Source organism: Uloborus diversus, chromosome 4 (genome assembly GCF_026930045.1).
Source record: "Uloborus diversus isolate 005 chromosome 4, Udiv.v.3.1, whole genome shotgun sequence".
Classification (NCBI taxonomy): Eukaryota; Metazoa; Arthropoda; class Arachnida; order Araneae; family Uloboridae; genus Uloborus; species Uloborus diversus.
The window spans coordinates 27292481-27305079 of NC_072734.1; the positions used below are offsets into that span (position 1 = coordinate 27292481).

A 12599-nucleotide genomic window follows, 5' to 3' on the forward strand; every position below is an offset into this window, starting at 1 on the left:
GGAAGCCCTGTCTTAGAAAAACCCAGATGCAAGTATAGTACTAATTGAAAGGCACAGTGCACCACTCATAGATGAGGAATTCCAAGAATGAGGGACAAATTTAGGAGAAAGGGAATATTCTACAAAGAAATGTTTTCTTAAAATACAGACCTTGACTTTGGTTGTAGACTCTTTTTTCTTTGTCTTCCATTTGAAAGCAGCATAGGAAATGTAGAAAGGGGTATTATCAAAATGTTGGACACACAAAGCTAGCTTTTGTGATTTAAAGAAAGTTGAGTTTTAGAATAGCTTATAATACGGAGAATCAAAATTACCTGCAGTGTGTCTTGATTTTTTGTTGCACCAAAGTGCTGTATAGTAGCACTCCACTGCTTATGATTAAGCTGGATAAAGTGTTTGCATTAAAATTAAGAGCAAGAAGATGAATGTGGAGTTCTGGTAAATGCACATGGCGTTCTTTTTTTTTTTTTTTTTAATCTTAATTGTAATTAATTATTTATAGATAAGCGTTTTTACAAGTTTAATACTTAAATGCAGTCATTAGGATATTGTTTATGTAGGACAGGGGCGGATCTAGAGGGGGGCCATGGGGGGCATGGCCCCTCCCAAAGCCTTGTGATTGTAGGAATTTTTTTAAGGAAAAAAAAAAGAAAAAAGTATTATGAGTAGATAACAAAATTTAGCACATGTGTTTTACTTAAAAAAAAGTGTAGGCCTTAATTGGGAGATAAATTATATCCCTATCCTCAAAACAAAACTTTTATTTCCAAAATTTTTCTCCATCTTTCACATCGTTCTCGATTCGAACTACAGACACTTGGACGATCTATAAATGCTGCTGTTCTCATAGTATACCTATTGTTCACAAGAACAAAGAGAGCCTAAATTTTCGTTTTTATGGCTTTAATTCGAAACTAGGGGGAGAACTCCCTTTTCCTATGCCCTTTCACAAATGCAGCAAAAAATTGCATTTTAAGTCTTTTATTTGAAAAAAATGTCAACGGAAACTAGCTTATCCAGCCCTTATCACTTAACTTGCTTAAAAGCAACTTAAATGAATTTTTTTGGGACTTCAATTACAAACGATTTTTAATAGAACCCTCTCCCTCCCTAGTATATATCGTGATGATAGCTTAAAAAGAAGGTTTTTGGAGGAGCTCACGAATCTTCCACCCCTTTCTAAAATGTAAATATAGTTAAAAGTGGAATTTTTAGAGCCTCAAAAGCAAAATATTTCCAGGAAGGAAGGATTCTAAGCACCTTCACACTTCCTTTAATGCAAGCAAACATTACCTAAAGGTGCATTTTTAGGCTGGACAGCTGAAGAGCAAGAAGAGCATCCCTCCTCTTCTAACTTCTTAACTTAGAATATTTTGGTTTCTAAGCTAGTATTTTGGGGCCAACGCCCGATACCTGACCTTTCTCCGTACATCATCAAAAATAGACAAAATGCGTTTTTAGTTTCATAATTTTCAAAAATTACTCGGAAATTTAAATTTTGAAATATTTTCGAGGGAGATTCCTAAATCCGCCCCCTCACCTAATGTCTCCATACCCCGAAAATCGAGTTTTTAAAACTTCATTTTAATAAAATTTCTGAGGAGTTCGGAGTTTGTTCAAAATTTTCGGATGGCCCCTCCCAAAACAATCGGCTGGATCCACCACTGGGCAGGTTGTTGCAGGGTTTTAAAATAGGCCTTTAGATTAACTAATTTTTTTTTTAAGTTTCAAAACTACAGAAAATTAGTTTTGGTGATAATTTTAGAAACCTTAGAAAGTATCTTAATTTTTGACTACTATAGTTAAAACTTTTAGTTTGATTGCTAAAAAGTGCTCAATTTTTTCTTTGCCAAATATCTTTGTAAGTGTGTTCATAATATTGCAGCTTAATTTCATGGTTTGTAAGTGCTCTGTTTCTGTTCTTTCAGCCCTGAATTAAGAAAAGCTTTAGGAGTAAGGAATGACCAATTACCTCCCTTTATTTACCATATGCGAGTTCTTGGGTATCCTCCTGGTTGGATGGATGAAGCTGTGTTGGAGACGTCAGGCATATCCTTATATGATGTTGATGGTAAAGGTATGTTAGTAGCTTGAATGAAATAAATATTTTCTGTTTTGTTATTATTTATAATTCAAACAGCTTTATTTATTAAAAGTGGGTTGCTTAATATTCTAGCTACTAAAATAATTGAAATATTCTTGTTAAATTTTTGTTTTTTGTAATTTTTTTCACTTGTCCAATCAAAAAAAAATTCTGACCTACAGTATAGCCCTCAAAAGGTGGCAACCTGGTCGCCATTTTCTTTTTGTGATTTTCAACGAAAATTTATTACAATTAACAATATTTTTTTGCATTTTTTTTTTTAATTTGAAAGATAGTATTTTTTTTGGGGGGGGGGATGACATGCCGTTAAATTTTTCTTTCTACCGGACTTTGAAAAAAGAATTTTAAATTTTTTTAAAAAAGAGCCAATTTTAAAAAAATTTAATTTTTGTACTGCTGATCAGTATTATTGAGGCTTGAGTGTAAATATCCCTTAAAACGAGAGCTTCCACTTTTGTGTTTAACAGGTTTTAGATGCATTTAAAAAAATGTGTGTTTTTAAGGAACTGTATTTGTGTCAAGGTAGATTTGAAAATTCAAAACTTTATTTAGTAGCAAGTGACCAGGAGACACTTTTATAAATCCCCTTTTTATTATTTAGCCCCCTTTTTTGTTTTAAGTTGATGCTTCTTCCAAGAATTTTATTTTTTATGAAAACAAGAACAGTCTTGAACCGATTTGCCAGCCAAAGTTTTTCTCCACTTGCAAACTTTCAACATAGTGCCAGCTTAGTGCCTTCTTGTCACTAAAAATAAAAACCTTGGACAAAGTCGCAACCAAAAATGAAAATCTGATTGCATAACTAAATTAAAATTGTTTTCTGGCCACTTGCTTCAAAAAATATTTATTTTTTTCAAATCTACCTTTACATATTGAGTCCCTAAAAAATCCTCATTTTTTCAAATGCCTGCAAAAACTATTATACTTTAAAGTAAAAGCTTTTCTTTTCAGGGAATGTAGTACTCAATGGTACTGATCAACAATAAGAGAATCAAAAATTTTAAAATTGGTAGTCATTGACAAATTCAAAAAATGATTTAAAATGTTTTTTTCGAAATGCTGTAGCAAAAGCCTTAAACACATATTTCTAAATGGTACATATCATCTTAAAGAGAAAATTATTATCTTTCAAATGGGGGACAAAAAGAAAAAAAAAACACAATAAGATATCGTACACCATTCTGGAAAAAAGGCAGATAACAAAAAAAAAAAATTTCAAAATCCCAAGTGAGAAATGGCGCCCCGGTTGTCATCTTTTGCCAGCTGTTCTCGGGCCAGAAATTTTTTTTGAGGAAAGCAAAAATATGCCTGCAATTTACTTATTTTAACATATGTTAAACTCAAGAACTTCCGAGCCTACGAAGGTAACCCCCTGCCCAGATTGACGAATACTGCATATATTTCGTAGTTTAGTATATATTCTCTCATTTTAGTGTTCAAAGCATAACTGTTTGTGTGTTCCAATTTGTTTTAATCTTTATAAGTGTTTGATATTTTCATCAAATTAATCATTTTGATTTTTGATGAAATTCTTTAATTCACATTTCATCAGTTGTTTGAGAAAAGAATCCCACCAACATTTAATTCAAATCGCCCTTCCACAATTAAAAAAAAGGAAGGTAAAAACCCCATTAAAAACTTTATTATTTGCAATATTATAGTTTTAATTTGATTTTTCAAAATAATGTATTTATTTATATAAAGTAAGCATTTTTGAATATTGATTTTTCAGATATAAAAGATGGAGCAGCAGTACTTAGTAAAGAAAGTAAGTTTTAAAAAGAATTCCTCTGAATTCTTAAAGTTTCTGCTATTTGCATAACTAACTTTTACTAACTTGCAGAGCTATAGGTGCTAAGAGACTCCTGAGCACTGCAAAACGTCAGTTTTGTATGTTTGAAAAGCCTCTTTCAAATTTGTGGTCTCCAGTAATCTATTTTGCTCTATAGCTAAGTGCTCGAATCGCGTTGAGTCTAGGGTTTTACATTAAAAAAAGAAACCCTTATATATGCTATTCTAATTCATAGAGAAAGTTGGAATAAGCTTTATTTGATGCAGAAAAAAAATCTTTCAAACGACATAGAATGTTAAGGGGTGTGGGAAATCTTTCATACCTTTAGTAGGCTATTTACGTGAAATTTTAGCTTAAATAATCTTTAAAAAATTCGAAGTTTAAAATAAAAAACCCCAGGTGCAAACCCCCTGGGGCTCAAAGTAATTTTGTACCAAATTTCAAGGCTGTAGGTGCTATGGGGTCTCCAGGATGCACGCCCGCCACAGACTTCCTTTCACTATATTTTTGACGTTACTTTTTTTAATATCTAGGGACAAAAGAAACATAAATGAGAAACTAAAACTATGCTGTATAAATCCTCCTTGCTCCCTTTTATTAAACATTTAGAAAATGTTCATTTAAATCAACGTACTTCTTCAATTATATTTTTAATTTGGTGTAAAAATATTCATTTATGTCGCACAGTATACTTCAACACTTAATGCTGCAAACCATGAAGGCCGTGATTTCCAAACTAAAATATTTATGTGCTTAATTTTCATTGATGTTCCTTTTTTGGTGTAAATATCTTTCTACTCCACTCAATAATTTTTTTTTTCTGTTTTATCAAATTTAAATCAGTTTGATGAAATCTTTGTAACACATTGTAATATAAGTTATGCTTTTTGTAACATTAATTTTTGTAACATTAAAATTTTTTTCAGCTATATATGATGGAACAAAATTTATCAATTATCCAGGTTTCAATACTGCAACTCCTCAAGGAATTAATGATGTAAGGAAATTTATCTGGTATTATTATTCTACTTGAATAACTATCTCTCTAATGTAGTTAACATTTGTTATAAAATTGCTTAAATAAGTTTGTATGCTCACTGGAGCTTTGTGCCTTCCTAGGCTGTCTTCAAATTTCCCCCTTAAGTTTTATTTTCTTCCGCTTTTTAAAATAATTTTGCCAAATTATTTTTAAAAACTGCTACAAATCCTGAAAAGGGGAAGCGCATCAACAAAGGATAAAATTTCCAAAAAGTACCCAAATCAGAAATATTTCTTTTCATTATGTTTTAGTTTATCCATAAATTCCAGCAAGCATGTTGGTAATTATTAAGATTACACAATGGTTGTATCAAAATAGTTCTAAAAATTATTTTATTTATTAAAAAGATGTGTTTTGTGTTTTGATTCTGCATAGGCGATGAAAAATGCAATTTGTTTTGGGAATTCATTTCTTTTTTTTTTCTTTTTCTTTTTCACTTTTTTTTTTTTCATTTTGATTACTGTTTAGATCTGTTAAAAGACTAGTAAATAAAAGGTGTGTTTTTTTAATTTTTAATTTAGAAATGTTGAAATAAAACTCTGGGATTAAGTTTAGTTCAAATGTTTATAAGTGTCATTAAATTAAATGTTGAGCTGAATGAAGTTTAACTGAAAAAGTTGTCTTAAAATATTTTAAGTTTATAATTAGCTGTTTTTTGATAGAAAAATGTACTGTTTTTCTCCTTTTTTTCCCCCTTCCAAAAACAGCATGTATGTGTATGCATTCACGTATCATTGGTACTGATTTGTTCTTTGAAAAAAAATATTAAATCATTGAAATAATAATATTCTGAATAAAGAGAAGTGTCCTTGACTCCCATTCCTTCTCCTAACACAATGAGATGGTCTACAATCGTCTGTTCATGACTTCCATTTTGAAGAATATCCAGAAAAAGACTTTTCTAAACCTCCCCTTCTTCTAACATCACTGAAAATCATCTAAAATTGTCTTTTTAAAACTTCCAGTTTAAAAAACTTTCCCGGAGAGAGTTCCAAACCCCTTTCTTTCTTCTAACGTCATCAAAGATGGCCTACAATTAGGTTTTTATTTTATTATTATTATTATTATTTATTTATTTTATTTATTTATTTATTTATTTATTATTTATTTATTTATTTATTTATTTATTTATTTATTTTGATCTTCTATTCTAAAACATTGCTGCGGGAGATTCCCTCAGGGGAAGGGCGTTCGTCCCTCCCTTATATCCTCCCTTGCAAAAGGAATCATGATTTCATTCGCTATCAAGCAGTCATAAAATCAAATTTTTCATACTCAGCTTCTCTCGGAGAGTGTAGTCTAAGACACAATGAAAAAATAATATCTCTCAATTCATCCAGAACAAAGAATAGAATCTAAAATTGAAACATTGAAATTTTGTTCCCTTTTAACACTGCTAACTCTACTATAAATGCCATTAGCCCCATTCACATGAAGCTTTTCTACCCCAGAAAAAATCTGCCTTAAACTGCATTCTGATTACTTCCTGGGTAAATGTGGACATTTCCCCTTTTTGTGAGCAAGTTTGCTCAATATCACCAAAGTAAAATAGATGACAAAAATTCAAAAAGAAGAAAATTTTTACAGATTGTGCTGTTTAACTGCCAGGACAGTATAAAACTAATTAGAATAAATGAATATCATGAGAAAAAAGGGAAAAATAATTTGGAAAATGTTAATAAATCTGACCGGATTTGTTGAGTCTGAAGAAATCACATTAAATTTGCTTATTCACCGCCCCCCCCCCCCCCCAAAAAGAAAAGAAAAAAAAAACACTCAAGAGAAAAAGGGGGGGAAATATTTTATCGAAAATTGTAGATATCTTCAAATTTTTAAGCAGAAGAAAAAAATGAATTCTTCAATTGCAATATTTAACATGAATTCTGGTGTCAAGGATGTAATGATTTATTTATTTATTTTATTTTTATCTATTTATTTATTTATTTTTTATTTAAAAGAATCTTTCAGTTTACTTGACTTGTGGGAAAAAAACAGAGCTGTTACTCATAATTCATAGATTTCTTTTCCTTTCACAGGAATGGGAAGCTTTAAAAATGCCACCAATTCAACCTCATCAACAGTTAATTGAGGCTTTAAAGTCTCCAAACACAGTTGTAAGTAATTACTTTTTTTACTAATCATATCCCTGCAGTAATTAAAAAGTTTGACATCTTTTGCATTTTAATATATGTTGATAAATTTCAAAATGAGTCTGTAAGCTACTTTATTAATCATTTAAAAATAATTATAATTAATCATGTTGTTGTAATTTTTTTAGATAAGCTTCAATATCTACTTTCAGTTTTTAACTGACCATTTCTTTAAATACAACATACTATATCAAATTCAACATTAATATACAAGCAGTTATATTTTCATTCAAACTAAATTTCTCATAAACACCTTTGTTAAATTTCAAAATGTTTTGAAATGTGTGTTTTAGTTTTGCATTATTTTTAATAGTGTCTGAGGCTAGTGTTTTATAATTTTTTATTGATGCATATATTATTTTTCGACTGTCATAGTTAAACTACTTCCATGAATGAATTATTAAGTTGAACTTTGTAATTGAACAAATTTCTTCTTTAGTTATTTCAGTAAGTTGAAAATCATAATAAAAAAAAGTTTCTATATTTATTTCTCACATGTATTCAAAAATGTTTTCTAATTAATATGCAAAACATAAATGAAAATATTGCTCTTATTTTTCACTTGTTTTCACACAAAATTTTACCTACACACTTTTACTTTGTATTTCATATTTTGATTCAAATGATGCCACTTCAAGGCGATAAATTCTTTACTTTTTTTCAATTAGAATGGTATTAATTTATATAAAAGGAGAAAATGTACACCATTGCCTGATAACGATACTAAAAGGGTCAAAAACGGTAAGACATTAATTTAACTTTTTTGTACAATAGCATATGTTCATATTTGATAACGAGCTAAATATCCATAAAATATTTTTTCCGATCAGGAGTGCAAGAAGCTAACGTCTCATATTCAGATTTGAAGTGTGATTCAACTCCCGACCATAATTCAAATGTTGGAAACAGTGGATCCCCAAAAACCCCTAAAACATCCGACAAAATAAGGCATAGTATATCTGTATCCATTTCACCTGGTACACCAATTTTGAATCAAGGTAATCCCTATGAGAAACTACCAGATGCAAATAAATTTGCAAAAGGAATAACAGAGCATTTGCCTTATGAAAATCTTCCAGATGCAGTCGGAACTTTTGAAAAAATGCGAGGTGTTTTGTGCAATTTGCAGAAAAAATTGTTTGAGATTGATGGTAGATGATTATGTTTATAATCTAAGTTGATTAATTTATTTGCTTTATAAATATGACTGGTTTTGTTTTTATTACTTCTTTACTGCATCATTATCAATTTTGCAAAAAGGAAGCGACATTTTAAATACTCAGTTGTACATAACATTTCAATCAAATTTTTAGCATTCACAGTTGTACATAGATTTTACCACCCTAGTAAGTTAGAAATGAATTTTAACTTATGGTTTTTTAAAAAACTTTTTAACATTAACGAGTTTTGTTTAATGTGATTGTTTTCAGTTAATTTTATTGTTTTTATTGAAGCAAAACTTTCTGTTAGAGCTATTGTTACGACTTTCTATTTTTAAGTAGCTATCTTTATAAGTATACCTTCATTCATACTGTATTAGGGGTCCTGGAAAGTAACATCGTCATCCCCCCCCCCTCCCAAACAAATAAATTGTTTGCAAGTCTTCATTTTTAATCAATGATGTAAATATTCTTTGTATTAACAACTTTTTGGCATTTAATGTGAAACATTTTAAGTCTGAATTTTGGCATAGATATCAGCTAATTTTTATTTTTTAATTATTTAATTTTAACTTATTTAATTTTTTTTTTCCTCACCTAGCGATTGTAATAAAGAGGAATTGGTGCAATCTCGGTGAGTATTGAGGAAAGGCACTCGGTGAGGAAAACCGCTCTAATTAATTTCTTTTTTCTAAAGTTCATTATGAGCAGTGTGTTCTTGTACAATCATATTTCAGAACCAAACTTTTTCTGTTGACAATCACTGAAATACTTTAACCCAACATTGCACTATATGATTTTCTTTATTCCTGTCGCTATGTGACAAAAGAACTCATAAACTTGGCCGATATCTGAAATACCATTGCTAGATATTTCGTTCCAAAAATAGTTATTGGTTGTTATCAATTCGATATAGAAAATTTGTACATTGTTGATAACAAGGATAATTATGTCATCAATTAAAGATGAAGACTTGTTAAAAAAATTAGGGTTTGAAAAAAACATAATTTTCCAGTCCCCCTAATAGCTTCTCACTCTCCCCCCCCCCCCCCCATTTTGCATGCATTTGTTTTTACACATTATTTTTTTAACATTATTTTAAGTAGATTTGGATGGAATTAATTGTGGGTTTACATTTATACATTACATTTACTAACACTTTACAAATCATATTGAATGAATTGAATTTTAATGAATTTTTATTATTTATTGCTATAAATATTAATAAATATATCTCTGAGCATGATCATATAGTTTATGCTTATGTTAAGTACACAGTGTCCTACATGCTATGTGTAACTCGTTTCATACTTCCTATAAATATTTATTTTATTAGAAAATAAAATAGCTCCAAAAGTAAATAAATAAAAATCATATATGTTTAACACCTGCATTAGTTCTTGTTTTTAACTGTTGAATAAGCCAATATGTGTAGGTGTGTGTATGTACGTCTGTTTGTATGAATAGTTGAATCATTCACCAAAGCAATTATTGAAATCAAATTTATTATTTTTTTCCCTCGGTTTCCATCAGCAAAGCAATACATCCAAGCTTTTTCTCCTTTTGCTCATTTTTAAAATTTATTTATTCGAGTTAGATAATTGACTAATCATTAATTTTCTATGTATATATTGAAATTGTACAAATCTACTACTCGTATTGAATGAATAGAATTTTAATGAACTGAATTTTAATGAATTTACATTATTTATTGCGAAAAATACTAATCAAAATTATCTATGAGCATGATCATGTAATAGTTTATGCTTATATTAAGCACACAATGTCATAAATTCCATGTGTAACTCGTTTCGTAGTTTCTATGAATTTTTGTCTTATTAGAAAATAAAATAGCTTCAAAAATCTATTTAAATAAAACAAAGAATATGTGGATATATAGATATGTGTATGTATATGTTCGCTATACAAATCCAGTTTTTGTTGGATCTCGACCAAATCTGACAAGGAGGTACTTGGGCACCCAAGAAAAAACGTAGGGGGGTTTTCAAACGCCAAAAAAGAACTAAACTATTCAAATTTTAATTTTAGAACCCTAAATACACAAGATATTGCTTGTTTTTAATCATATTCAAATTGTCTGTAATGTCTTTTGCAAGTTATGTTTCATCTTAAAAGAAAACCATGAAACCTACAAAATAATAGAAAAATGTTGATATGAAATAAAGATACTGCCATAATTTACCCATAACTTTTAAGTGATAGTTTTAACAACAAATGTAAAGATACAACATATGTAAAGATTTTATGAGAAGAATTTAATCTCTATTTAGTTAGAGGTTGAATGAAATATTACAAATCACATTGGCAATGATTAATTAATCTGTTAAATGCTAGTTACCCATATAAATTAAAAAGTTTCCCCAAAAATTAGAAAAAAAAAGAATTATGTTGAATAAATCAATGAAAATAAAGAAGTTTTTTCTCTTCCAAAATAGTTAAATTTAATTGAAATAATTGGTATCAGTAATTTTAATTTCCAATTTGTATAAGATTTAAATCCTACATGTAAAAAAAATAGAATTGATTTTATTTTAATTTTTGACAAGTGTTATTTCTGTACTATTCATAAATAATATTGTATGGGATAACTTTTCTGTTTTTTAATCCCGGTTTTCCAATTATTTAAAAAAAAAATCCATTAAACATTTACAAGAAATGTTATTTGTAACAAATGTTTTGAGTGCTAAACATTGGTGCACAGAAAAGGGGGTGATCAAAGAGTGTGTGGGGGAGGGTACGTTTGCAGCGTTACTGAAGCTGACTTGTTTTGAAAAATTGCGCAATTGAATTTCAGCATCATTGTTAATTAAAGGACTTTCTCTGAAACATTCAGGACACAACCTCAAAAATCATGCGGAAAGCTCGCCCTAAGACTCCTTTTATCCAATTCAAAGCCTCATTTTTATTTTATGAAATAAATACATGAAAAAAATGCACACTATTATTAAGCCAATTCTTTGTTCTTTAAACATGCATTTCAATGGTTATGCATTGTAGGTTCCACGAGTGCTCCGAAAGCAGTCTGTAAATATATGAATAATGTCCTGAAATTTTGTTAATATTATGTCCTGGAATTTTTAAATTTGAACTCTGACCCTTGTTAAAACCATTTTTTATGTTTGCCACCAGCTGTGTCGAAAAAAAAAATCTACTTTAAAAACCTTTTTTTTTTTAATTTCACTGCAGAGTAACAAATTTGAAACACAGCTTTGTTTTTATACATTTTATTAAATTTGGAAACTTTATAAAACTAATATCAACATGAAGTTTTCGAAACCAGTGATTTTCTATAGGGAAAAAAAACTGTCTACTAAACAATACCGTAGCTGCCAGCATTTAAAGATGAAAATTAGAGAGACTTATGCCTAAATTAGGGGGGCTTTTAATAAATATATTTAATGTCAAAAGTTTGTAAGAGGGATTTTTGAAATACAGTGGACTCTTTCTATCTAAACACACCTAATGTGAACATTTCGATATTCTGAACACATTTTGATGATCCCGGCAAATCCATAGAGCAACAGTAGGATATCTTAATGTTATTCCTTGGATTAGATATCTTACTGTTGCTCTGAGAGTACAATATGCATTATCCAGTCTCCCTGTATAATGAACAGTCCCATAATCTGAACACTTTTGTTCAGTCCCATCAGAATAGAGAGAATCTACTGTATAAGTATTCAGAATAGAGAGAATCTACTGTATAATAACAGATTTCTTAAATTAACCTTTCATAGCATCCTAAATTAAGATTTCAGAAATCCGCAAGATCCAAAATAAATTGAGGTTGCTATTTTTAATGTATATTTTTGTTACTTGTTTGAAAAAAAAATGTTTTAAAAAGAGGCATGTTTCTTTTCTTTTATAAGTGATAATAAAAATTCTTTGCTGCAGGTAAAAGTTTAAGAAGTTTAAAGAAAAAATTGTCAAATTTTGCCGCTTGTTTTCTTTTGAAAATGCAAGTTTTAAAAAGAAGAAAAATAAAATTAAAAGGTTTCAATAAAGGTTGGTCATGTATAGTGATGTAAAATACCCGGGTATTATTTTTAGGGATAAATACCCAGGGTATGTACCCAAAATGGGTAATTACATGGGTATTTATTTCAAAAATTTATATTCAACTAAAGTACTTTTCTGTATGTATTCCACTATGTATAATATAACCAACCATATACAAAACAATAAATTTTTGCCCAAAACTTGTATTTTGATCACATATTTAAAGAATTATTGTGTGAAACAACTTAGCAATTTAATATGATCTTCACATTAAATGTGTTGGATACGACTAATCAATATTAATAGCCAAATTTCAGATATAAAAAGCCCTTCT

The 12599-nt window shown here is 29.4% G+C and overlaps 1 protein-coding gene across 1 annotated transcript in view; it reads left to right on the plus strand.

The window, feature by feature from the left end:
• LOC129221526 (zinc finger CCHC domain-containing protein 8-like) overlaps positions 1–7121 on the plus strand; it is a 30655-nt gene extending 23534 nt beyond the window's left edge. The window contains exons 7-10 of the mRNA XM_054856017.1: positions 1929–2077; positions 3837–3872; positions 4823–4893; positions 6972–7121. Coding sequence (XP_054711992.1) covers positions 1929–2077; positions 3837–3872; positions 4823–4893; positions 6972–7073 — 358 coding nt within the window. The 3' untranslated portion in view covers positions 7074–7121. The remainder of the gene's footprint in view (positions 1–1928; positions 2078–3836; positions 3873–4822; positions 4894–6971) is intronic.
• The last annotated feature ends 5478 nt before the right edge of the window (positions 7122–12599 follow it).